Source organism: Nelumbo nucifera, chromosome 4, assembly GCF_055504915.1.
Source record: "Nelumbo nucifera cultivar China Antique chromosome 4, China Antique-T2T, whole genome shotgun sequence".
NCBI lineage: Eukaryota > Viridiplantae > Streptophyta > Magnoliopsida > Proteales > Nelumbonaceae > Nelumbo > Nelumbo nucifera.
The window spans coordinates 78,094,917-78,122,378 of record NC_142652.1 but is presented as its reverse complement, the minus strand read 5'-3'; the positions used below and the strand labels follow the sequence as shown (position 1 = coordinate 78,122,378).

The following is a 27,462-nucleotide window of genomic DNA, read 5'->3' as shown; positions in this document are numbered from 1 at the left end:
ATAAAATGAAGTATAATAAAATAATATACTGCATAGTATAAAACATAGGAAAACACCTACAGAGATTTAAAGCAAGGCAAACTTCAAAACTCAATGAGAGAATACAAAACTTACACAACACTCAGAAGGAATTACAAAGCTTCACACAAAGAAAGAAAATTACAAAGCTCATACAAAGACACTCAAAAGATATTACAAAATAATTATACCAACAATTAGAATCCTTTAACTTCTGATGAAGGAGAATGCCTTTCTATTCTCATTTTATAATTTCATCATATGATATTATATTTTCTGATGAAAGTAAATCTTTTTTAGATTTTTGATTTTTATTTTTCTCCCTGTTACTTTGCATTGCTATAAGCAAATGCTTCTTTCTAGTTTCTTCATCAAGAATATCTTCTAGAATTTCTAGAAGGTGTTCTTCATCTAAGGAAAGTATATTGATGCTTTTCGATTCTCCTTTGGTACTTGTTTCATATTTACGAGTACAGAGGCCGTTATTATTACAGCAAGCTTCTGTGGAAGTCGAAGATTCTCCTTCATCAGAAGTTGCTTCTTCTTTTTTTGATAAATGAATGAGATTTATTAATCAGCAGAGGAGAATAGTATAATGTCTCAAGGAGAGACACGAGATGCAACCTCTCCTGGTTAGTTAAGTACAACTTCCACTATATTATAATAACTGTTGGAAAGTAGAAGATTGACTCTCTGATTGATTCTCCATAATTTTAGGTCCATCAATTTAGGAAACTTAATTTCCTAGAATCATGGGATATTAATTGGAGAATCCCACTGATATAGAAATTAGTTTTTTAGGAAAAGTTAGTTTCCTATTTTATCACCGTATAAATTAGCTCTGTAATTCTATATAAAGTTGTGTATATGCTCCTTCCAAGACAATACAATCAATTCATTTTTCTCTCAAATTTTCACATGGTATCAGAGCAGGTCACGACTTAATCCACACATAGTATCTCTTTGGTCATCTCTGCTGCTGGTTCAAGAACTCTCAAACAGTATTTGGGAGGTTCTTGAGTGTCCTTGATTCTTCTTCGAGATCGGCTACAGATCTGAACTCTACATTTTTGCTTCTTTTGGACTGCTGCGCCATCGGATTCATCCTTTTTTCTTGGATCTCTTTGTAGAAACATCAGATCAATCTAAAATCTTAGATCTGGTGTTGCCTAGAGCAGATTTACTGAATCCCTTTGGTTTCGTTTGGATCAGTTTTGATTTTGAGTGGTTTCGATCCACTCTTCAGTTTGGTGGAGCATTACAGTTACCTTTTTTTTTTTTACATTGGCTGAAAGATTCTTTAGGCCTTCATCGCCAACCCTTACTAAGTTTTTCAGACCTTCATTATCTATTTTTCTCTCTTTCTTGAAGCCCACCCAATATGTCAGAAGCCACCGTATCAAATACCACTGCACAATCGGAAGAAGTTTCCTCACATCAAGCATCTGGCGACCTGCAAAACATTCAGGCAGCATATAGGTTGAACGGGAAAAATTATTTGAAGTGGTCTCAGTTTGTTCGAACATATTTAAAGGGAAAAGGAAAGCTTAGCCATCTCTTAGAGACGGGACCGAAGGAAGGAGATACAAGATTTGATGCATGGGACGAAGCTGACTCCATGATCATGTCATGGTTATGGAATTCAATGAACCCTGAAATCAGCGACACGTGTATGCTTTTATCCACGGCTAAAGAGATCTGGGATGCCGTCCGACAAACATATTCAAAAGCACGTGATGCAGCACAAGTGTACGAAATCAAAGTCAAGACTGGAGCAACTAAACAAGGCAGCAAGACAGTTACTGAGTATGCAAATTTACTGCAGAACCTGTGGCAAGAACTCGATCATTATCGGTGCATTGAGACTAAATGTGCAGCGGATGCAGCAATCCTAAAGAGTTTTATCGAAAAAGATCGCGTTTATGACTTTCTTGCAGGAGTCAACGCAGAATTTGATAAAGTTAGGGTCCAAATTCTCGGCAAAGAAGAGGTACCATCTCTAAATGAGACTATTTCTCTGATTCGTGCTGAAGAAAGCCGTAGGGGGGTTATGCTTGAACCCCAAGTACTAGAAGGTTCAGCCATGACTACAAGGATGGAACAACCGAAAATACTGGAAGGAATGAAGACAGATTTGTCCTCTGCACGGGACAACAAGGAGTCTCTTTGGTGTACCTATTGCAAGAAACCAAGGCACACCAAAGAAAAGTGTTGGAAGCTGAATGGTAAATCATCGAATAGGGAATGGGGCTACCGAGGAGGACAACAGAAGAGTCGAAGTCAAGCTAACTTCACCACAAATCAGCTGAGCCAAGAAAAGCCTCCAGACAAGACCGAGTTCAATAAGGAGGAGATCGAAAAGTTAAGGGGGCTTCTGGGATCGTTGGAGAAACCTAGTGGTACAGGCTCTCTTGCAATCTCAGGTAAGTTTTCTATTCCTCACGGACTAAATGTCTCAGATGAACCTATTAGGGATTTATGGGTTATTGACTCAGGAGCCACTGATCACATGACTCACTCCTCACTACATTTTAGCACTTACACCCCCTGCCCAAGCAATCGAAAAATAGCCATTAAAGACGGTTCCCTTACTACCGTAGCTGGCCTTGGGGATATCCATATTAATCCATCACTTACACTAAAAAGTGTCCTTCATGTTCCAAAATTGTCCACTAACCTGATATCCATCCAAAAACTCACCCATGACATGAACTGTAAGGTGCTTTTCTATCCTTCTTACTGTATATTTCAGGACCAGGATTCGGGGAAGAGGATTGGACTTGCTAAGGAGAAGAATGGACTCTACTATCTTGAAGAATCATGCAAATCAAATATTGTCCAGGATAAGTTATCTCTGTCATTCCTTTCATCATCCAACAAAGACACCATTTGGCTTCATCACATTAAACTAGGACATCCATCTTTTGGAATTCTGAAAACTATGTTTCCCTCCTTGTTTAAAGGATTGAGTGTTGAATATTTTCATTGTGATGTGTGTGAATTTGCAAAACACAAGCGTGTGCCCTTTCCAATCAGTAACAAGAGAAGTTCAGTCCCATTCTTTTTGATCCATAGTGATATATGGGGACCCTCCACAGTTCCAAATGTGTCTGGCTCACGATGGTTCGTCTCTTTTATTGATGATTGCACTAGGGTCTCTTGGATCTTTCTTCTTAAATCTAAATCAGATGTAAGTAGTGTACTCCCAAATTTCCATAACATGATCCAAAATCAGTTTGGGGTCAGAATCAAAAGATTTAGATCGGATAATGCACGAGATTATTTCAACCAAACTTTATCCCCATATTTTCAAAAAGAAGGGATTATCCATGAATCCTCCTGCATTAATACTCCACAACAAAACGGAGTAGCAGAAAGGAAGAATGGTCATCTACTAGCTGCAACCCGAGCCTTACTTTTCCACCAGCATGTTCCAATAACCTATTGGGGGGAAGCTGTGCTTACAGCCGCATACATTATAAATCGATTACCTTCGAGGGTGTTGGGATTTAAAACACCAATGGAAACACTTTCTCAATTTTATCCCGATCTACGTACAACAAATAATCTCACCCCAAGAATCTTTGGATGCACTGCTTTTGTCCATGTTCATACCCATAATAGAGGGAAGTTAGATCCAAGAGCCATCAAGTGTATTTTTGTGGGTTATTCGTCCACCCAAAAGGGTTATAAGTGTTACCACCCACCTACTAAAAAATTCTTTGTCTCTATTGATGTCACTTTTGAAGAAAAAACACCATATTTCACTCAACCTTATCTTCAGGGGGAGTCTTTGTCATTCATTGAAGATAAGGACAGAGAATTGTTCCCGCTTGGTCTACCTACAGTTTCTCAACACCCAAACTCAGCATCTATACCAGTTCAATCCGTATCTGCACCTATCGAACCACCTCAAACCAAACCAACTTCTTCACCCATTCATACCAGACCCATGACAGAGAATGATGAACTTTGTGACTCTATGAGATTGCAGGTATATTCAAGAAGAAGAAACTAGGATCCTAATCTTGTGCAGGTTCAAGATTCAACTCCTAATCCTGAGAATGAGGTAAATACAGTTCCAGAAATTTCTTTTGAATTAGCATCTGACCAAGATCTTCCTATTGCCCTTAGGAAAGGCACAAGAGAATGCACTAAACATCCCTTATATCCCTTAGCAAATTTTGTGTCCTTTAAAAAATTCTCACCATCACATAGGAGTTTCCTAGTTAGTCTAAACACCATTCATATTCCTAATACTTTATCTAAGGCATTATCTGATGAGAAATGGAAAGATGCTATGAGAGAAGAGATGCAGGCTCTAGATAAGAATCAAACATGGGAAATTGTTGACCTACCACCAGGAAAGAAACCCGTGGGCTGCAAGTGGGTTTTCACAGTAAAGTACAAGTCAGACGGCTCTCTAGAAAGATACAAGGCAAGACTCGTGGCAAAAGTATATACACAAACCTATGGTGTTGACTATCAGGAGACATTCGCTCCAGTGGCTAAGATGAATACGGTAAGAATTTTGTTGTCACTAGCAGCTAACTTCGACTGGTACTTGGGGCAATTTGATGTAAAGAATGCTTTTCTTCACCGTAATTTATAGGAGGAGATATACATGGATATTCCTCCGGGCTTCAAAGGGAATCTAAAAGGAAATAAAGTTTGCAGGTTGAAGAAAGCACTAAATGGTCTCAGGCAATCACCTAGGGCGTGGTTTGGAAGATTTACTAAAGTTATGCTTGCCATCGGATACAAACAAAGTCAGGGAGATCATACACTCTTTATAAAGTATTCGGATGCAGGGGGAGTCACGACTCTTCTGGTATATGTCGATGACATAATTGTCAGAGGAAATGATGAAAAGGAGAAGGAAGCCTTGAGAAGATGCCTAGTCAGAGAAATGGAAATAAAATAACTTGGGAGATTGTAGTATTTTTTAGGGATTGAAGTAGCTCATTCCAGAGAAGGCATCTTTATCTCACAACAGAAATATGTAACAGATCTTTTAAGAGAGACAAGAAAGTTAGCATGCAAACCATCCTCCACACCGATTGAGCCAAATCACAAATTGGGAGAAGCAAATGAAGATCCAGCCGTCAATAGGGAAATGTACCAAAGATTAGTAGGAAAACTTATATATCTTGCCCACACAAGGCCAGACATAGCATATGCCGTGAGCGTGGCTAGCCAATTTATGCACAACCCAAAAGAGGTTCACCTACAGGCGGTCTATAGGATACTACATTACCTAAAGGCTAATCCTGGCAAAGGAATCTTGTTTAAAAGAAATACTGGATTAACCCTAGAGGCATACACCGATGCAGATAATGCAGGCTCTCCCATGGATAGGCGGTCCAGTACAGGTTACTGTACGTTCCTTGGAGGAAATCTTGTGACATGGAGGAGTAGGAAGCAGAATGTGGTAGCTAGATCAAGTGTGGAGGCAGAATTTAGGGCAATGGCTCAGGGAGTATGTGAATTACTATGGCTCAAGATAATTTTGGAAGACCTAAAGATCAGATGGGAAGGTCCAATGAGATTATTCTGTGACAACAAGTCAGCTATTAACATTGCTCACAATCCCGTCCAACATGATAGGACAAAGCACATTGAGATAGATAGGCATTTCATAAGGGAAAAGCTGGATAGCGGATTAATTTGCACTCCATACGTCTCAACGAATGGTCAACTGGCAGATGTGCTGACAAAAGGGCTTTGCAGTGTGGCATTCCAAGGACTTATCTCCAAGCTGGGAATGAAAGATGCAAATTCACCGGCTTGAGGGGGAGTGTTGGAAAGTAGAAGATTGACTCTCTGATTGATTCTCCATAATTTTAGGTCCATCAGTTTAAGAAACTTAATTTCCTAGAATCATGGGATATCCTAGAATCATGGGATATTAATTGGAGAATCCCAGTAATATAGAAATTAGTTTTTTAGGAAAAGTTAGTTTCCTATTTTATCACCCTGTAAATTAGTTTTGTAATTCTATATAAAGTTGTGTATATGCTCCTTCCAAGACAATACAATCAATTCATTTTTCTCTCAAATTTTCACAGAAAATTATCTTGCTTATCAGTTCACGTTTTGAAGTCTAAGGGTTCACAACAGCATACATGTTGATGGAATCCTAACAAATAAGAAAATAATAAAAAGAATCTAGTATTTTAATTCACGGACTGAATAATTTAGTTTAATAATGTCTGTTTTAGTATTATAATCTCAAGAAAAAGGATTATAAAAGTATCCAATAGCACCATGTACGAATTACCTTGGTGATTAAACGAGGCTGCTTTTTATTGGTGCCCAGGCATTGCCTTGACAACTATGGTCTTGCCTGTGCACCTATGCATACCTTTTATATCACTGGTTTGAGGAATCTTTTTTTTTTTCGTTCTTTGTGGTCTATTGCAGGCTTGCAGCTGTTGGTTTTCATCTTATGCCGTGTGGAGCTTGCTGCATTTTATTTATGCTAACATTTGATTCCACTTTCTGATATATTTTCTCATAATCAATGAAAGAAAATGAGCAGTTGATTTAACAATGTATTTTGTCTCTTGGTTATGGCTAAAAGCTTGTCTTTCTCTACAATTATCCAATTTACCTGTATGCTTATGGAATTATTACATTCTTTTGGTTAATATCCCTGCAGGTAAGACTGTAATTACCAGTGATCATGCACTCAAGCTGGAGTTCATTCCTGATTGGATCGCTATTGTAGGAAGTGGTTACATAGGGCTTGAATTTAGTGATGTGTATACAGCACTTGGAAGCGAGGTAGTTATTCCTATTTCATGTTAAATATGTTAGTGATGTATCTTGTTTTTCATGTTAAATAAAGTTTGTTATGCTTATTTCAATTTGAAGGCAATAGTAACACTAAATCAGTATTTAATTAATTAGCTTTTGTTTAAGGAAGAATAAGAAAACTGAAATTTGTTTTTTTTTTTTAAGTACACATTAGATGTATTGATGATAAAGGGAAAATGGGAATAACTTTCCTAGTAAATGCCATTCATTTGGGTTTACAGGCAGGATAGTGTGATTGTCAACTTCCTGTTTAGAACTTAGAAGTAGGATATCAACTTCTGAAATCTTTCTACGAGTACATCCTGCTTTTTAAACTGATATTCCTGAGGAATTATTATTTACTAGATCTAAGTGTAACTACATTTGTTAAAAACAATTGACAGTTTGCAACACAGCTAAATCAATTCAATCATCTTAAGACTCCAGGTTCACTGGATTCTACATTAAACAGAAATTAGTATATAGATTATGGTTTGGCTTCCCAGAAAGCTGTTTCCAGTTTCAAAGTTGACTGCCATTCTTATTAGATTTTGGAATTTCTGCTTCAATTGATTTTCTTGTGTTCTTTTGTTTTTATTAATGCATGTGCAAAAGTTAGTTTTCTCATTTGATCTTTGCAATTCCCTTCTCCTCTAGACACTTCCTCTTTTTTCTAAATAAAGTTTTCTTTATTTATTGAACATGCCTATTATCACACAGTGGGAGGAGCTAATTGAATTTCATCATTCTGTTTCTCTATGTTATGTCATTGTCAGCACTCTATTTTTTTCCCATGTTCGGCCAGTCTAATTATGAAGTTGTTACACAGGTCACTTTTATTGAAGCGCTAGATCAGCTTATGCCTGGCTTTGATCCTGAGATTGGGAAGTCAGCCCAAAGGGTTCTTATAAATCCTCGGAAGATTGATTACCATACTGGTGTATTTGCAAGCAAGGTGCTTTATGTTTCACAGTTAATATTTCCAAATTCTGTAGCCTTGCATAAGATAACGAGTTTATGCCATTCTTTGATGTTTTCAATAGATCATTCCAGCAAGGGATGGAAAACCTGTCACCATTGAGCTTATTGATGCGAAGACAAAGGAACCAAGAGATACTTTGGAGGTAATTTTCAATTGTTTGACATAGATATGGTCATCTGGTTTGGATTATTGCCACAATCATCTGGTTAGATTCTTTTTTCTTGCTTAGCAGCAATATCCTAAAATGCCAAAGAGGCAGTTGAAGAGCTACCATGAAGACAATAAAACAGCAAATCTGCATTGTGATAACTGAATGAAAAAATTAAGTAAAAAGATAAAGAAGAATTGCTAAATAGTTAGAAAAATGCTGAAGAAATCTTAAATTTGTTCATTCATGTAGACTGTATGAATTTACAAAGATGTGCGGTCTTTATACACAATATAGCGTCTTTGTGAACAATATCTTTCCTTCACCTCTTTTCTTGATCGGCTAATTAACACTTCTATATATATGTTCTGTTTATTGTTTCTATCTAATATTAAAGTTAAAAAAAAAAAACAATTGTACCTATCCAATATAATAATTTTCAAAAATATCTGTATTTCTTTTCAGTTCTCACTTTTAGAATGTAAGTATACTAATATTTATGAACATCAATTCCAAGGAACAGTAATACAGTATGCTTGGATGCCTATCAAAGTTTCATGATTCATGTAATGAACTTCTTGCATAGAACTGCACAGTTTCACCATTAAAAGAAGTCACCTCTAGTTTTTTTGCTACCTTTGAATGATGGGACTAGCAGATGATTATTTGTAGTATCACTCTTATATGGTGGTTGGTAATTGTCTATTTACTCATGCATCATGGCTATTGTGATAGTAAAAAGAATGGAATGGTTGGTAATTGTCTATTAAATGTGTTCTGTCCTCCCTTCCTGTGTTCTATCTATCCCTATTCCCAATTCCAGCTAAGTGGGCTGCAGCATTGGAAAAAAAGATGAGGGATTTTTTGTGGGGGGGATGGAAGGAGGAATCAAAATGTCACTTGGTAAACTGGAAGAAAAATTTCTGCTCTAAAGCTAATGGGAACCTAGGGATTAGATCAGCGAATGATGTAAACACTGCATTGCTTGGAAAATGGTTATGGAGATTTAATGAGCAGTCAGATAGCCTGTGGAGAAGGTTATTGTAGACAAATATGGGTCTAGTAACAGGGAGTGGGAAACTGAAGAGGTCAGATCAGCCTATGGATGTTCAAATTGGAAGGCAATTCAGAAAATACAAGCTCAATTTTTGAAGGGCATAAAGCATAAAGTGGGAAATGGTCGGAGGGTTCTCTTTTGGAAGGATCACTGGTTTGAAGAAGGTCCTTTGATGTCCATATTTCATGATCTGTTTGAAATAGCTTTTCTGTAAAATCATTCTTCAATTATGTATCAAGGGAGGATTCTACTTCTTCCCCAAGTGACAAGATATGGACCAAAGCTGTACGATCTAAACTGGCCTTCTTTGTATGGTTAGCAGTGCTGGGCAAGTTCCTAACAAAAGAGAATCTTGGACGTGGGGGATTTGGCTTGTCCTTTATGCAATGGAAATGCGGAATCGTCTAGCCATTTGCTGATTCACTGTGAGTTTACTCTCTGGATCTGGTTAAGACTGTTAGGTCTGTTTGGTGTTAAGCTGTGCTTCCCAGCCAATGTGAAGGGATTCATAGGGGCATGGTGTCTAGAAGGATTAAGTGGGGCCGGAAAGGTAGCATGGAGCACACTCCCCTTAACAGTTTTCTGGGTTGTGTGGTGTGAAAGAAACAGGAGTTTGTTTGAAGGGGATCAGACTTCAAAGGAAGTAATCTTAAGCAAAATACTGGGGATGGCTCATTCATGGTTGGCAGTTCACCCTTTATTTAGAAACAGACATTCTAGTTCTTTTTTTTTATTTTGATTTCCTTTTTGTAAGGAATGGATAGATTGTTCTGGGCATTGGGCTGTATTGGGCAGAATTGTATATTCTCTGTTCAGTTTCTCATTGTACAGGGGATTCATTGTATTTTGTCTTTTGATTTAATGAAATACTTTACCTTACAGTTAAAAAAAAAAAAAGAATAGTGAAACAGAATTCATGTAGCCCACCCCCTATAGTTGGGATAAGGCCTAGATGATGATGATTATGGGTTGGTCCACTCAATCTGATAGGATATATGTCCTCTCTTACAAGTACATAGTGAAGGAAGATAACCTTACCCAAATAGGAAAAACAATTGCTCCATGCAATACGATTTTAAGATCTTATATAACTGAGTGGTTGCAACAATTTCTTTGCCTTAGTACTTTAGTAGACCTCTCAAGTGTCAAGGCAGTTGGGCTCTTGTTAGTGGTTCTCTCTTTTGGGGCTAACAGCAGTTAAACTGTTCTAAAGTTTGAGAGATGAATATTTCCGTGGTCAGGCCTGTTAATACACTTTTTGTTTGGAGATAATTTTGGCAATGTCGAAACTTGTCTAGATTAGGAGAAAACCATGGCTTGATTAGGTCCAGTGGATGGTCACTTATTGTTGGGGAAAAGTTTAACGACTTGAGCTAAAAGGTGCCTTCTTGTGCCACCATATACTACTCATGTGCTTGAAGGAATAGGAGATGCTTTGAGAATGGTCATCTTCCTTTTGAAAACATCATTCAAGTTATCATTAGGGATGCTACAACCAGATTTAGATGTTTAGTGGCCTTGATTTGCATACTGAAGATAGCTTTGTGGGTAGAGAGCTCTTTGATTCATGGGGAATTTAGGTGATGTTTGTTGCCATTGTAGCAGTCCGGTATGGTTGGATACATCCTAAGGACCTTATCTATACCATTTTGTATCAAAATCAGTGGGTCTTTAAGAGATCTTGGTGGTTAGAGATGATACAGATCTTGGAAAGACCTCAGCTGTTCATTGTTAGAGATGATAGAGGTGAAGCAATGTGTGCATTGTCTTCTATGTTCTGCTTGGACTCTGTTCTTAATCAGGAATTGGAATTCGAGGGCTATTACTAAAACTATAAGTCTTTAAAAAAAAAGTAAAGAAAAATAAAAAGACTGAAGCCACGAATAAAACTTTTTAGAGCTTCAGGTTGGGTATTGATTGATTCAACCATGCCCATTCTTGAAAAATTGATACTATTGTTTTTTTTTTTTTTTTTTCTCTCTTAAGTTTTATGATTTTGTGCACGAGAGCCTTTTGCTTCCTTTTGGCTTCCCTAGTTATTTTCTCACCTTGTAAGATATAATGCTGGTGGCCCTACATATGGTAGGCTCATAGGCCGTCCTTGTGTGAATGATTTAAAATGTCCATAATCTTTCCTAATATTCCCATGGGCAATGACATATTTCGATTTTCATGGGCAGTGACATGAAATTTTACGGGAATCCACATGTTCCCTAGTGAAAATTACAAGTGCTATGTGGAGTACAAAAGATAGTATTATAACATAAGTTGGTGACAATATTGTAGATATGTGGAGTAGCAATGTTATTGCTCACTTAATGTACATGATTACCACTTTGAGCTAGCTTGATATTCATTCCAAACCTGAAGTTAAATACTGGTTTTCTTTTGCGTAATAGATTATTTTGTTGATCTATTAGAATCATTTGCATTTTCTATGAGTTTAGGTTTTACTTGAACTCATTCTATCATGTAGTTTTGAATCTTAAGGTTTATAGGACAACTTCACGATGTATTATTTTGTCTATAACCTTAGATTCTTAGCTCTGTTTAGTGATTTTTTTAATCAGTAAGACTTTGATTTTATTAATTGTATGTGAAAAGATAATATAATTTTGATTTGATGATCTTGATATCAACCCCACAATCAACACTATGTGACAAGCCCAGAACATTTTCTCCCTTGCTACCCCTTGTTTAGCAAGGGAATCAACTAACCTATTTGCACTTCTCACCCATTTGAATTCAGCACCCAGATCTCTTGCAATCCTTTCTACTTCCCTATAAACATTCTTGAGGGAAGTGAAAAGGTGTGCGTACGTTTATTTTATCGTATAATAAAATACCATTCTATGTATTTGCATATTTTACAGTGTTGCTACCATGCCTATAACATTTTTTTTGATAAGTAAAACGCTTGTATATTAATAGTTGCAAGAAGTAAACAATATAAGCATCCCCTGGAGAGGCACAAGATGCTACTTTCACTTAGACGTTAGAATAAAGAAATCAGTTACTAACAAAGAAGCACAAGAAAAAGACCCTTTAGGATGAGGAACCCAGATACACTTGTCTGGTTTAGTAGGATCTGTTGGAAAACGTGGGGTTACTGGTGCAGATCTATATTTGGTAGTTGTGTAAAAATAGAATTGTATATATTCCTAGGATTGTGGAAGGATTGATTTAGAAAGTTTTTTCTTTCTATTTCTTTCTTTCTATTGTACTTTCTATTTTCTTTTCTTTCTATTTTTTTACTTTCTATTTTCTTTTCTTTCTATTTTTTTCTTCTTTCTATTTATTGCAGCAACTTACTGTATAAATATTCCGATTGGCAATAGAATGAAATACATCAGTATTCTACCATTCCAAAACATGGTATCAGAGCTCTATGTTTGTCAACCTTGAGTTTTTTTTTTCGGCCTTCATTGCCAGTTTTTCGTGTTTTTCTCTTCTGGCCTTCAGTGTTGATCTGTAACCAGAAGTGTTCCTTTATTCTCCTTTATTCCGGCTAGTTCTTCCCTCCTTTATTCTCCTTTCCTATTGAACTTATTTTTTCCTCCATTAACAATGTCCGACATGACTGCAACAAGTGCTCCCGTCCAAACCGATGAAGGAGCAACAAATTCTCATCCTCACACTGGTGATTTGCAGAATATTCAGACAACATATAGACTGAATGGCCAGAACTACTTGAAGTGGTCACAACTAGTGCATACCTATTTGAAGGGAAAAAGGAAAAATTAGTCACCTTCTTGGAATAGGGCCAAAGTTGGGCGAGCCAAATTTTGATGCTTGGGACGAAGAGGACTCCATGATTATGTCATGGTTGTGGAGTTCAATGACACCCGAGGATCAGTGATACTTGTATGTTTCTTCCCTCTGCAAAGGCTATTTGGGATGCTGTCTGACAAACCTATTCCAAAGCCCATGACGCTGCTCGTGTCTATGAGGTCAAAGTGAAGACAGTGGCGGCCAAACAAGGGAGCAAAAGTGTTACAGAGTATGCAAATCTTCTGCAAAATTTATGGCATGAGCTTGATCATTATCGGGTTCTTGAGACAAAGTGCCCTGATGATGCTGTGATCTTGAAGAATTTTATTGAAAGAGATAGGGTGTATGATTTTTTGGTCGGACTGAATGCTGAATTTGATCAGGTCCAAATACAAAATCTTGGCAAAGAAGAAGTGCCTCCATTGAATGAAGTCATAGCCCTTGTCAGAGCTGAGGAAAGCCGCCGTGGAATCATGCTTGAGCTTAAAGATCCCGAAGGCTCAGCCATGGTGGCAAGGGGAGGAAGTTACAGTGGTTCAAAGGGTGACAACAATCACAACTTGGCTCGTGACACAACTACCCGTGACTCTAACGATAACCTCTGGTGCACCTATTGCAAGAAGCCCAGACACACAAAAGATCGGTGCTGGAAACTTCATGGGAAACCTCCCACATCCAGCAAGGAATGGGGGAAATCGAGGAGTTTCAAAAGGAGTTCAACAGGTCCATAATGTCTCCACAACCCCGCAACAAGAACACTCAAGTCAGGGACCATTTAATGATGAAGAAATTGAAAGGCTAAGGAGCTTCCTGAAATCCTTGAAACTAGGAAGTGGTTCTACCTCTCTTGCTCTCTCAGGTGAGTCTTTATCTCTAGGATTACATGCCTCGGCTAGTGTTTTTCCATGGATTCTTGATTCTGGAGCTACTGACCACATGACACCCTCTTCACTACATTTTCTCACCTATACACCCTGTCCTAGTAATAGAAAAATTTCTGTTGCTGATGGTTCTTTCACCACAGTGGCAGGGATTGGGAATATTCAAATTACTCCATCCCTATTGCTTAAAAATATGCTTCATGTTCCTAAGTTATCCAGCCACTAGAAAATTCTACACCTCCATCGATGTCACATTTGAGGAGGGACAATCCTTTTTCACTCAACCTTATCTTCAGGAGGGAGCCCTCATTAATGGAAGATAAGGCCTCGGATCTACTCTCCTTAGATGTATTACCCTCCTCATAGTCATCCAACCGTCAAGAGTCACATCCCTCTGAGTCACAATCCTCTGAGCCCCACATTCCCGAGTCTCAACAAGAGTCAAACAACCCGACCATTGAACCAAATTCAGACACTGTTAACCCCACCAATTGAACCTGCACCTTCACAGTTTGAGTAAGACCTACCTATTGCACTGAGAAAAGGAACTAGAGAATGTACCAAACGCCCATTGTACCCTTTAGCCAAATCTGTGTCGTTCCCAAGATTCTCTAAATCCCATAAAAGTTTTCTAGCCAGCCTTAACACCCTTCCAATTCCTAATACTCTAGCCGAGGCACTTTCTAATAAGGAGTGGAGAAAAGCCATGAGAGTGGAAATGGAGGCACTAGAAAAGAACAACACATGGGAAGTTGTGGATCTACCAAGAAACAAGAAGACTGTAGGGTGTAAATGGGTGTTCACAATTAAGTACAAATCTGTTGGGTCGTTAGAAAGGTACAAAGCACGATTGGTAGCCAAGGGATATACACAGACTTATGGGGTAGATTATCAGGAAACTTTTGCCCCAGTAGCTAAAATGAATACAGTAAGGGTGTTGCTGTCTTCGGCTGCTAACTATAATTTGGATTTGCAACAGTTTGATGTAAAGAATGCATTTCTCCATGGTGATCTAGAAGAGGACATATACATGGACATTCCACCGGGTTTTGGAGAAGGCATTAAGGGTGTTAAGATGTGCCGAATAGGGGTAGTTTAGTCTTCTTCTGTTTATTAAGTAACTTGCTTATGTGGCAGTGTTATTAGAGTTACTCTGTCCCACACTTAAGTAAGGGCATTTCTGTCTTTGTAAACATTATTAGAATCTAATATAGATTAAGGGGGTCGACTGGATGGGTTAACCATCAGATTTTCGACTGACCCTTCTTCTTCTTCTTCTTCTTCTTCTTCTTCTTCTTCTTCCTGTTCGGACTACTGTAGCAGCAGTCGAAACATGGTATCAGAGCCATGCTCCTGACCTACATCAGTTGGTAAAGCACCTCAGCATTGTTCGTGACTCTTCACCTTCGTTTCTGGTCAGTCGATGGAGAGAACTGGTTCGCCCTAGGTCAGAAACATTACAGCTTGTCTCTCTGCTGCGCATAACCTTCTTCAACAAGGAAAGTGACTTCAGCAGTGAATGGTTGATTGATATTCTCAAAGGAAGGTCGGTTCTCTCTTCTTCTAGTGTTACTTATATTTCTGGGTAGAAACCCTACAAGAAGCTGTTAGTATTGAGTAGAACCTAGAGAACTAGGTTCATTGTTGCCCTAGGAAGGGCTGTGTGTGCAGTAGCCGAATGGTGTAGGGCTGCTGTAAGTTGTTGAATGGTGTTAGGGCTGCTGTAAGTGGCCGAGTGGTGTAAGGTAGAATGCAGTGACCTTGCCGAACTCCTTGTGGTTGTGTAATGCCCTCTTAAGTGTGTTAAACAAGTCTGAACTGGGTGCAGCAGATTTGGCTGTGTTGTGGTGCTTGAGTGGTTGTAAGAGGGCCTCTACTTGTGATTAGTGAATGGTAAACTGATGCTTATGTGGGACGTAAGTGTGTGAAGTCGGCAGTAGTGTGAATAAGAACAAGTGTGTGCTTCCACTGTGGTGTTTTGAGGCTGCAATAGGTGCTGAAATATCAAACTGTGAACAACATCAATCAGCTTGTAGCTGAGAAGTAAAGTTAGAGACAACTGTGAAAGAGTACAATGGCAGCAATAGGAGATGGCTACAATGATCAGAAACCTAGTGTAGTAATTTCCTCCGACTACCTAGGGGTACAATTGACCTCAATTAAGCTAAATGGGGAGAACTATGTTCCTTGGGCTAAATCAGTGGAAGTTTTTCTCAAGGCAAAGAAGAAAGTAAAGCATGTAAGAGATGAGAAGCCACCGGTTGACTCTCCAGGGTTTGATGATTGGGAACAAGAAGATGCTCAAATCATGACTTGGCTGTGGAATAGTATGGAACCCAAAATCAGTGCCAACTTCATGTTCCTTGATACAACTAAGGATATATGGGAGCATGCTAAGAAGCTATATTCTGGACAAGATAACACAACAAGAGTATATCAGCTGTATCAGGAGTACTTTGATTTACAACAAGGAACCAAAACACTAGAAGAGTACTATGCCTGCATGAAGAATATAATGTATGAACTCAATGTCTATCATCCCCTTGCTCCAGATATTCAAGTTCAGCAACAGCAAAGGGAGCAACTAGATGTTACAAGATTTTTAGTGGGGCTGAAGTCGGACTATGAACCAGTTAGAGCTCAAATATTGGGGGGCTCTACTCTTCCTACACTTGAGGAAGTATTCTCAAGACTTCGTAGAATTTCTTTGGGCCAGACAGAGAACCCCACACAGTATGATAGATCAGCACTTGTGACAGCTAGAGGTGGTGGACATTGTACAAGTGGGGGTGGTCATTCCAGAGGGGGCCGTGGCAATACCATGATTGGTCGTGACTCAGGGGGAGGCCGTGGCAGAGGAAAAAACAACTCTACAAGGAAGTGTACTCATTGTGGTAGGGATGGACACACAGTGAATTTCTGTTATGACCTACATGGCCCTCCCTCTAAATGGGCTAATCATGCTGTAGCAGGCGATGTTGCTATTAGTGACAGTAAACTGGCAGACCGAACACCTCCCACATCTACATCTACTTCTGGGAGGGAGATGGTGAGTGTTCCGCGTGATGAGTATGAACGGTTCCTTCAAACTACTTCACAACATACCACTGTCACATATGCCCAATCAGGTATTGCTTGCATGTTATCTAAAACTCCTTCCTGGATTATTGACTCTAGAGCCTTAGATCATATGACCGGGACTCTAGGTGTATTCTCTTCTCTTTCTGAAACCTCCACATCACAAACCGTTACACTTGCCAATGGGTCCTCATCTTCCATCTGTGGTGTTGGTAATGTTGACTTGGCTTTTGTCCCCTTATCATCTGTTTTATATGTACCTAAGTTTCCATTCAATCTTATGTCTGTTAGTAAAATAACCAAAGCTCTTAACTATTCTGTTACCTTCTTTCCTTCCACTTGTGTTTTTCAGGATCTCAAGACGAGGAAGAAGATTGGTGGGGGGCATGAAGCTGGTGGATTGTATTAGCTTGACGACGGTGGATCTTCAATTGCACTTCAGACTTCCCTTACTCCTCTACAATGGCATTGCCGATTGGGACATCCATCTCTCAAGGTTCTCAAGATGTTGGTTCCATCATTGAGTCAGTTGTCAGTTTTACAATGTGAGTCATATCAGTTTGGTAAACACCGTCGTCTGTCCTTCAGTCCAAGAGTTGAGAGTCGTATGTTGAGTCATTTTTCTTTGGTTCATTCAGATGTTTGGGGTCCAATCAAAATAGAGTCTTATAATGGGTACAAGTATTTTGTCTCCTTTATTGATGATTGTTCAAGAATGACATGGATTTACTTAATGAAAGAAAGAAGTGAATTATTTTCCATTTTTCAAAAATTTCATGCTGTAATACGCACACAATTTGGTGTTCCAATCAAAGTTCTCCGTTCAGATAATGGTCGTGAATACTTTCTTACTGCATTTCAACAGTATTTAGAACAGCATGGCATTATTCATCAGACCTCGTGTGCTTTCACCCCTCAACAAAATGGGGTGGCTGAACGGAAGAATCGTCATCTTCTTGAAATTGCTCGGTCTATGCTCACCACATGAATGTTCCTAAACGGTTTTGGAGTGATGCTGTACTCACTGCATGTTTTCTCATTAATCAGATGCCCTCTTTTATTCTTCATGGTCGGTCCCCCTTCTCCATCTTGTTTCCCACTTTATCTCCGTTTCCATTAACTCCTCGTGTCTTTGGTTGTGTGTGCTTTGTTCATAATCTGAGTCCTGGAATAGACAAGCTAGATGCATGCTCAATTAAATGTGTCTTCCTTGGCTACTCTCGGACTCAAAAAGGGTATAAGTGTTATAATCCCATTGCCCGAAAGTGCTATGTCTGCCCTGATGTCACCTTTTTTGAGTTTGTCCCCTTCTTCTCCAGTCATGAAGCACCCTTGTCCTCACCCTTACCTCCTCTTCCTCTTCCTGTCAGTGATTCAGTTCCAGAAGCTGTTGTTGGAGTAAACTCATCTCCTCATCCAGTGCAGGTCACCACTGAACGACCACCGATCCGACAAGTGTATACACGTTGAACGACACCGGCCCCTCCTCCTGCTTCTTCCTCATCTGTGGATCCTCTCATGGCTCCTATTGCTGAACCTTCAGATCTTGACCTACCCATTGCCTTACGGAAAGGTAAACGTAGTTCTACACTCCATCCCATTTCCAATTTTGTTTCATTATCTCGTCTTTCTACCTCACATCGCCAGTTTGTTTCACTTTTGTCTTCTATTTCCATACCTAACAATGTTCAAGAAGCTCTTAGTTCACCTGGATGGCGGCGGGCAATGGAGGAGGAACTTTCTGCTCTTCAACATACTCAAATGTGGGAACTTATTACTCTCCCACCTGGTAAGCATGCTGTGGGCTGTAAATGAGTGTATACTGTGAAATACTTGCCAGATGGTAGTGTGGAGCGTCTGAAGGCCAGACTTGTTGCTAAAGGTTACTCACAGTTGTATGGTGTGGACTACATGGAGACATTCTTTCCGGTGGCTAAAATTGGTTCCGTTCGTGTCCTAATTTCTTTGGCAGTTATGTATGATTGGCCTCTCCTTCAACTTGACATAAAGAATGCCTTCCTCCATGGTGATCTAGTGGAGGAGGTATATATGGAACAACCACCTGGGTTTGTTGCTCAGGGGGAGGGTGGTAAGGTGTGCAAGCTGAAGAAAGCAATTTATGGGTTGAAGCAATCTCCACGTGCTTGGTTTGGGAAGTTCAGCGAAGTGGTGAAGAGTTTTGGAATGAAGCAATGCCAAGTTGATCACTCAGTGTTCAGCTATGACTCAGAAGCTGGGAAGATTTTATTAGTGGTCTGTGGATGATATTGTCATCACTGATAGTGGTAAATTGGCAAACTAAAGGTATTTCTGCAAAATCATTTTCAAACAAAGGACCTTGGAACATTAAACTATTTCTTGGGAATAGAGGTTGCCAGGTCAAAACAAGGTGTGAATCTGTGCCAAAGGAAATATGTCCTTGATCTATTGGAAGAAACAGGACTGTTAGGTGCAAAACCGGCTGAGACCCCTATGGAACCAAATGTTAAGTTGAGCAGTGATACAGGAGAAGTATTTGAAGATCCTGGAAGGTATAGACGACTAGTGGGAAAGCTGAACTATCTGACTATCACGAGACCCGACATCTCCTTTGCAGTCAGTGTGGTGAGCCAATTCATGCAGAACCCTCGTATACCTCACTGGGATGCAGTCCTTAGAATTGTGAGGTATCTGAAAGGAGCTCCAGGCCGTGGGCTATTGTATAAACCAGGAGGAAAACTTGAAGTAGTTGGGTATACAGATGCAGACTGGGCAGGCTCAGTGAGTGACAGAAGATTTACTACAGGCTATTGCACATTTCTGGGAGGAAATCTTGTGACATGGAAGAGTAAAAAAGTAGACGGTTGTAGCCAGAAGCAGTGCTGAAGCCGAATATAGGGCCATGGCTCACACTACCTGTGAATTAGTGTGGCTGAGGAATCTCCTACAAGAAATTGGGTTTCACATGGATAAACCTATGAAATTGTATTGTGACAACCAAGCTGCACTCCATATCTCATCCAATCCTCTCTTTCATGAGAGAACAAAGCACATAGAGGTTGATTGCCACTTTGTGAGAGAGAAGGTTTTTGCCGGAGAGATAAATACAGAACATGTGGGCTCCAATGACCAGTGGGCAGATTTGTTTACAAAAGCTCTAAGCTCAGGGAAAGTGAACTATCTATGTAACAAGCTGGGATTATATGATATATATTCTCCAGCTTGAGGGGGAGTGTTAAGATGTGCCGAATAGGGGTAGTTTAGTCTTCTTCTGTTTATTAAGTAACTTGCTTATGTGGCAGTGTTATTAGAGTTACTCTGCCCCACACTTAAGTAAGGGCATTTCTGTTTTTGTAAACATTATTAGAATCTAATATAGATTAAGGGGGTCGACTGGATGGGTTAACCATCAGATTTTTGACTGACCCTTCTTCTTCTCTTCTTCTTCTTCTTTTTCTTCTTCTTCTCCTCTTCCTGTTCGGACTACTGTAGCAGCAGTCGAAACAAAGGGGAACAAAGTTTGTAGGTTGAAGAAAGCACTATACGGCCTCAAACAATCTCCGAGAGCATGGTTTGGAAGGTTTATAAAGGTGATGCTTAGTACAGGTTACAAGCAAAGTCAAAGTGACCACACATTGTTTATCAAACACACAACCTCAGGGGGAGTTACTACACTATTAGTCTATGTGGACGATATAATCGTTATTGGGAATGATAAAAAGGAGAAGGAAGCATTGGAAAACTGCCTTTCCAGAGAATTTGAGATAAAAGACTTGGGGAGACTAAAGTATTTTCTCGGAATTGAAGTTGCACATTCTAAACAAGGCATCTTTATCTCTCAACAAAAGTATGTTGTTGATCTTTTGAGAGAAATAGGAAATATGGCATGTAAACTACCTTCCACGCCTATAGATCCCAATCATAAACTTGGAGAAGCCAGCGAGAATGCAAGTGTAGACAAGGAGATGTTCCAAAGACTGGTTAGAAAACTCATTTATCTTGCAACGCTGTAAGTGTAATAAGTCAGTTTATGCATAATCCTAAAGAAGTTCATCTACAGGCTACTCATCGAATTCTGCACTATTTGAAAGCCAATCCAGGAAAAAGGAATTTTATTCAGAAGAAATGGGGGACTGGCTCTTGAAGCATATACATATGCCGATTATGCAGGATCTCCAGTAGATAGACGGTCTACTTTCGGTTACTGTACCTTCTTGGGAGGAAACTTAGTCACTTGGAAGAGTAAGAAGCAAAATGTAGTGGTTCGGTCAAGTGCCGAGGCAGAATTCAGGGCTATGGCACTAGGAGTGTGTGAATTACTCTGGTTGAAGATAATTTTAGGAGACCTGAAAATTCCACGAGAAGAGCCTATGAAACTATATTGTGATAACAAGTCAGCCATCAATATTGCTCACAATCCTGTTCAACATGACAGGACGAAGCACATCGAAATTGACCGACACTTTATAAAAGAGAAACTGGACAACAAGTTGATTTGCACTCCCTATGTGTCTACAAAAGGACAACTGGCCGATGTACTTACTAAAGGGCTCAATAGTACAAACTTTCGAAGAATTATAGCCAAGCTGGGAATGGAGGATCTCTATCCACCAGCTTGAGGGGGAGTGTTGGAAAACGTGGAGTTACTGGTGAAGATCTATATTTGGTAGTTGTGTAAAAATAGAATTGTATATATTCCTAGGATTGTGGAAGGACTGATTTAGAAAGTTTTTTCTTTCTATTTCTTTCTTTCTATTCTTGTACTTTCTATTTTCTTTTCTTTCTATTTTTTTACTTTCTATTTTCTTTTCTTTCTATTTTTTTGTTCTTTCTATTTATTGCAGCAGCTTACTGTATAAATATGCCGATTGGCAATAGAATGAAACACATCAGTATTCTACCATTCCAAAACAGAATCTAAACAAACGGATACAAGAAGTAGCAACAATCCATTCAGCTTTGCAATTTCAGCATCTCTCAACTGTCTTCGGAACCCAAAATTCCAATTATGACTCAAAGGAAGAATAGGAGTAATAAAGTCTGAAATGCACTTACTTTTATACAAAGAGACAGAATGAAGAGAAGGGAATAAATCCTTGAGAGCTGAAGAGCCAATCCAAACATCTTCTCAAAATTTTACACCCTCCCCAGAGCACACATCATACCTGATGAAAATGAGAAATTTGTGAAGAATACCGTGAATAACTTTCCATAGTGAGGAAAGGGTATCCTGTTGAGACACTCCTGCATCACATCCAGAGTTTGCCCTGCCATGAATGCTAGCTATCACATCATGCCACAATTTATCCCCCTCCAAAGAACACTTCACAAAACTCATCTTTTACCACTTGCCAACAATCCTGATAAAAAGCCATTGTGAAACCATCAGGTCCAGGGGCTTAGATCTATTCATTGAGAAAACGTCTCTCCTAATTTCCTCCTCTTCAAAGTTCCTCTCTAACACCTTGCAACCTCTAGGTCCTAAACAGTCCAAATGACACCTTCCAAACACTCCCTCTGATTTAGAGATCTTCTAAAAATGGATTTAAAATGATCTACAAAAGCTCTAGTGATTCCTTCTTGACTTCAGATCACTTCTCCATTTACTTCCAGTTTGTCCACAAAGTTTTTCTTTCTCTTGTCGTTAGCTAGCATGGAAGTATCCATTATTTCCATCACCTTCTTTAATCCATTCATGTCTGGATTTTTGCCTCCAACAAATCTCTTTTCTATAAAGGACCTCCTCTAAATCTTTTTCTCGCTCCCCTTTTCAACATTCTTTCCTCTTCAGACATTGTACCTGGATTTTCCTTAGTGTCTAACTCATCAAAATGACTCGTAAAATTTAGCTTCTGATTTTCTAATTTGCCTAAGTGCTCTCAGATGCAAATCAGTCCTCAAATCTTAGGTGTAAACTTGAATATTAGAAGAAAGGAAGAAGAGAAGTGAGAGTAGCAATACAAGAGAAGAAGATGGCGAAAAGAGAAGGAAAGAGAAGAAGAAGTTGAATCTGTTCTCCTTTCTCTTCTAACCCTTTTTATTAAGTATTAAAAATAGAGTGATGACAAGTATGCCCTTAAGTGGGCGGCCAGATAGGCAGTAACATAAAGAGATTAAACAAAGAGAAATAACAGGCCCATTAAGAGAGGCCCATTAGCCAACAATAAAATAAAAGATAATACAAGAAAAGATGCTAGGGCCCATTCGGCCCAGTCTCTTTACACTCCCCCTCAAGCTGAGCATAGATGTCAATCATGCCCAGCTTGCTTATATAGAGTGTCATTTTCCCTCTTGGAACTCCCTTGGTCAAGATATCAGCCAGTTGCCCTTCTGATGTGATGAATGGCAAACAAACTTCCCCCGAGGAAACTCTTTCCCTTATAAAATGTCTATCAACCTCAATGTGCTTAGTTCTATCATGTTGAATAGGATTATGAGCAATGTTGATAGCAGCTTGGTTGTCACAATAGAGCATCATTGGCTTCTCGTAGTCCACCCCCAATTCTTCTAGAAGAGATCGTAGCCACAATAATTCTGACACACCATGTGCCATTGCCCTGTGTTCTGCTTCAATTGAGGATCTAGCAACTACAGACTGTTTCTTACTCCTCCATGACACAATGTTCCCAGCAACCAGAGCACAATAACCCGAGGTGGATCTCCTATCATCAATACATCCTGCCCAATCGGCATCAGTGAAAGCTTCTAGCTTCATGTGTCCATGTTTAGCAAATAGAATACCTTTCCCTGGAGTACCTTTCAAGTAACATAGAACCCTTTCTGCAGCAACTAAATGGGTATTTCTGGGAGAATGCATAAATTGACTAATAACACTTACCGCATAGGAAATATCTGGCCGAGTCATGCAAAGGTATAACAACTTCCCAAGCAGTCTCTGAAACACCCCCTTATCAGATAAAAGCTCACCATCTGTAGCAGAAAGCTTATGATTAGGATCAATAGGAGTGGTGATTGGTTTAGCTCCAAGCTTACCAGTCTCAACAAGGAGATCAAGGACATATTTGCATTGAGAATTGAAGATACTGTCCTTAGATCTAGCAACTTCAATGCCCAAAAAATACTGAAGATCTCCCAAATCCTTGATCTCAAATTCAGAGTTGAGAAATCCTTTTAGATTACTGACCTCTTCAGTGTCATTACCCGTGACCACAATATCGTCAACATAAACAATCAAGAAGGCCACTAGAAAGCCATTTCGCTTCAAGAACAAAGTATGATCATATTGAGTTTGAGTGTAGCCAAAAGAGACGAGCAGCCCTAAACCTTTCAAACCAAGCCCGAGGAGACTGTTTAAGACCATAAATAGATTTCTGCAGTTTACACACCTTGCCTTGCATTTCCTTCCCATACACCTCTGGAGGTAGAGACATATAGACCTCTTCATGCAGGTCTCCATTCAAGAAGGCATTTTTAACATCAAACTGGTATAGGGGCCAGTCAAAAGTAGCGGCTAGAGATAACAGAACCCTGACTGAGGTAATCTTAGCTACAGGAGCAAATGTCTCAAGATAGTCAATACCATACATTTGATTGTAGCCCTTAGCAACCAACCGAGCCTTAAACCTCTCAATAGAGCCATCAGAGTGATATTTAATGGTAAATACCCATTTACAATCCACTGGTTCCTTCCCTTCAGGCAAGTCCCCAGGTATGGTTCTTATGCAAAGCATCCAGTTCGGCCATCATAGCATCCCTCCGTTCAGCTTGAGATAAGGCTTCCGGTACAGGCCTGGGTATCACATGGGAAGAAACAAATGCAAGAAAGGAGTTGTAGGAAGGGGAGAGAAGGCTATAAGACAGGTGTTTTGGGATACAATGGGCTATACACTTCCGCTTGCCCTTGTAGAGAGCAATAGGAAGGTTAAGGTCTGGGAAGGCCGGAGATGGGTCAGTAGAAGGCTGACCTGTTACCTCAAGAATGATGGGAGAAGCAAGAGGCTCTTCTGAAGGAGTGGAAACAACCTGCCAATGTCTGAATCTCTGCCTTTGGTACCACCTTTGGAGAACAGGAGGAGGAGGAATAGTAGGAGAATGAGGTGGAAGAGGAGGAGAAATATCGGAGGTAGGTCTAGTGGGAGAAGTGGACACCTCATGATAGGACTCACAAGGAATGGGAAGTGGAACAGTTGGAGACATAGCAAAGGGCTCTTCAGATTTCTCTCCCTCAGCAGGAATGCTAAAGAAAGGAGTTGACTTAGCAAAGGTGACATCCCAAGATACAAAGCGAGTGCCACGAACTGGATCAAAGCAGCAATATCCCTTCTGTGTGGAAGCATACCCCAGAAAAACACATATATGAGCCTTAGGTTCAAACTTGTGCCTTTGATGACTGTGAATATGCACATAGCAAGTGCACCCAAAAACACGGAGAGGAAGAGAAAAGATATCCTCATCCGGGAAGAGAAGACTAAAGGGGGTTTTAAAGCCAAGGACCCAGGAGGGCATACGATTGATCAAAAAAGTAGCAGTAAGAACAACATCTCCCCAAAATTTTATAGGAACATGGGATGCAAACAGGAGGGATCTAGCAACTTCAACCACATGTCTGTTCTTCCTTTCCGCCACCCCATTTTGTTGTGGAGTGTAGGAACAAGAACTTTGATGAATAACCCCAAAAGTTTCAAAATAGGTGGAGAGGGTTCTCTCAAAATACTCCTTAGCATTATTAGAACGGAATATTTTGATACGGGTGTTAAACTGGGTGAGGAGGAGTTCATGACATTTTTGCCCAATAGCTGGTACTTCATCCCTGGATTTCTTGAGATAAATTCAAGTGTAACGCGAATAGTCATCAATAAAAAGGATAAAGTACCTGTAACCCCCCATAGTTGGCAAATGATATGGCCCCCACACATCAGAGTGAACAATATGGAAAGCAGTAAGAGATCTTTTATTGCTTACTGAATAGGAATGTCTACAATGCTTTGCCAGTTCACACGACTCACAATGAAGACTCGATAAAGACACTCCCTTAAACATATTTGGAAACAAATGACTCAAAGCAGAACTGACAAATGACCAAAACGAAGGTGGCATAACAAAATTTTGTTAACAGACTCTGACAAAACTGACTCTAAAGCAACTCCATGAGGTGGTCCCACAGCTCGATCCGGTGTGTCCAGCAAGTATATTCCGTTCGCCTCATGGCCACTCCCAATCATCCTCTGAGACTGCAGGTCCTAAAAAACACAATGAGTGGGAAAGAAAGTTATGTTGCAATTCATGGATTTAGTTAAGCTGCTAACAGATAAAAGATTTGTGTTAAGTTTAGGGACATGAAGGACAGAGGATAAATAAAGGGTGTCAGAGGCCTTTATATCCCCTTTACTAGAGATGGAGCAAGAGACCCATCAGCGGGATATTTTCTCTTTTCCAGAGAAAAGGTGGTATGAGCAGAAGAGATTTGACAGGCTGGTCATATGATCTGATGCACTGGAATCAATAATCCAATGGATTTTATGATTACCTGAAACTGAAGCATGATTTGCAGAAGCACGAATACCTGAGTGAGCAAATGCTGATGAAGATGACGTGTTGTTGGAATGGTTAGCTGAAGAAACCGTAGCTTCCAAGTGATTTAGGAGCCTCCCATACTTTTCAAAATCCGCCTTCATTGCTGCCAACTGCTCAATGGTTGATTTCTCCTCACTCTCCTTATTTCCCCCTTCAGGTACTGTAGCAACATTAGCTGTCTTAGGTTTTCCCACCTGACTGCCCTTCTTAGAGTTGTTATTCTTAAACCTATCAGGGAAAGCCTAGGATGAAGTTTCCAGCAAGTGTCCTTTGTATGCCTCGGTTTCTTGCAATATTCACATATCTGCTCCTTTTTCTCAGTAGGGCCCTTTGGCTTTATTCCAGCATGTGCAAAATGTTCTGTAGGTGGACCCTGCAACTGAACCTGCCGCCTACTCTCCTCACTACTTATCATAGCATATGCCTGTGAAAGAGTAACCTCATCTCTGGCCAAGATATTTTGCCTAATGATGTCAAACTCAGGGTTGAGTCCAGTGAGTAATTCAAACACCCTATTTCTCTCCACCAACTTTCTATACATTTCAGCATCATTCTTTCTCTCCCATACAACTGTCTCTCCATAACATCAATTTCCTGCCATAGGGATTTCAGTATAGAGTAGTAGATTGCTACACTCTTCTCCCCCTGTCTTAGGTTCTTCACATCACTTTTCAACTTATATACTCTGGCTACATTCAATTTCTGTGAATAGGTCTCAGTAACACTGTCCCATATCTCCTTAGCCGAAGACATCCAGAGATGGTGCTGACTTATATGAGGTTGCATAGAATTGACCAACCATCCTATGACGGTATAGTTCTCTTGCATCCATTTTTCAAATTCAGGGTCAGTCTTCTTGGGTCTCACTTTACTACCTGAGATACCCGAGTTTTCCTCTACTACAGACATAAATTCTTATAGACTGTGCCCAAGCAAGATAATTTGTCTCATCTAGCTTGGTTTTGGTTACACCAGTCAAAACGGAATCTACCGAGCCATGGCCTGAAATCGGCACTTGCTTGAACTCACTTCCGTATGTCTCCATTAGTCAAACGAAAATCAAAGAACCAGAAATTTTGTCTGTATAAACTTGCTTGAAGTCAAACCAGAACTCAATTGCTTGAAAACTAGGGTTTTGCTTCGTCCAGCTGTTGGGGAGGGAGGGAGAAGATGCAGCCGCTCCTACCAGACCTTCCCAAACTCTTCCAAACCTGAA

At 39.8% G+C, this 27,462-nt stretch overlaps 1 protein-coding gene across 1 annotated transcript in view; it reads left to right on the top strand.

Annotated features, from left to right (window-relative positions):
• LOC104605099 (dihydrolipoyl dehydrogenase 2, chloroplastic-like) overlaps positions 1-27,462 on the top strand; it is a 118,965-nt gene that overhangs the window by 36,702 nt on the left and 54,801 nt on the right. Inside the window, exons 5-7 of the mRNA XM_010269715.3 lie at positions 6,680-6,804; positions 7,646-7,771; positions 7,860-7,940. Of these exons, the coding sequence (XP_010268017.1) occupies positions 6,680-6,804; positions 7,646-7,771; positions 7,860-7,940 (332 nt within the window). The remainder of the gene's footprint in view (positions 1-6,679; positions 6,805-7,645; positions 7,772-7,859; positions 7,941-27,462) is intronic.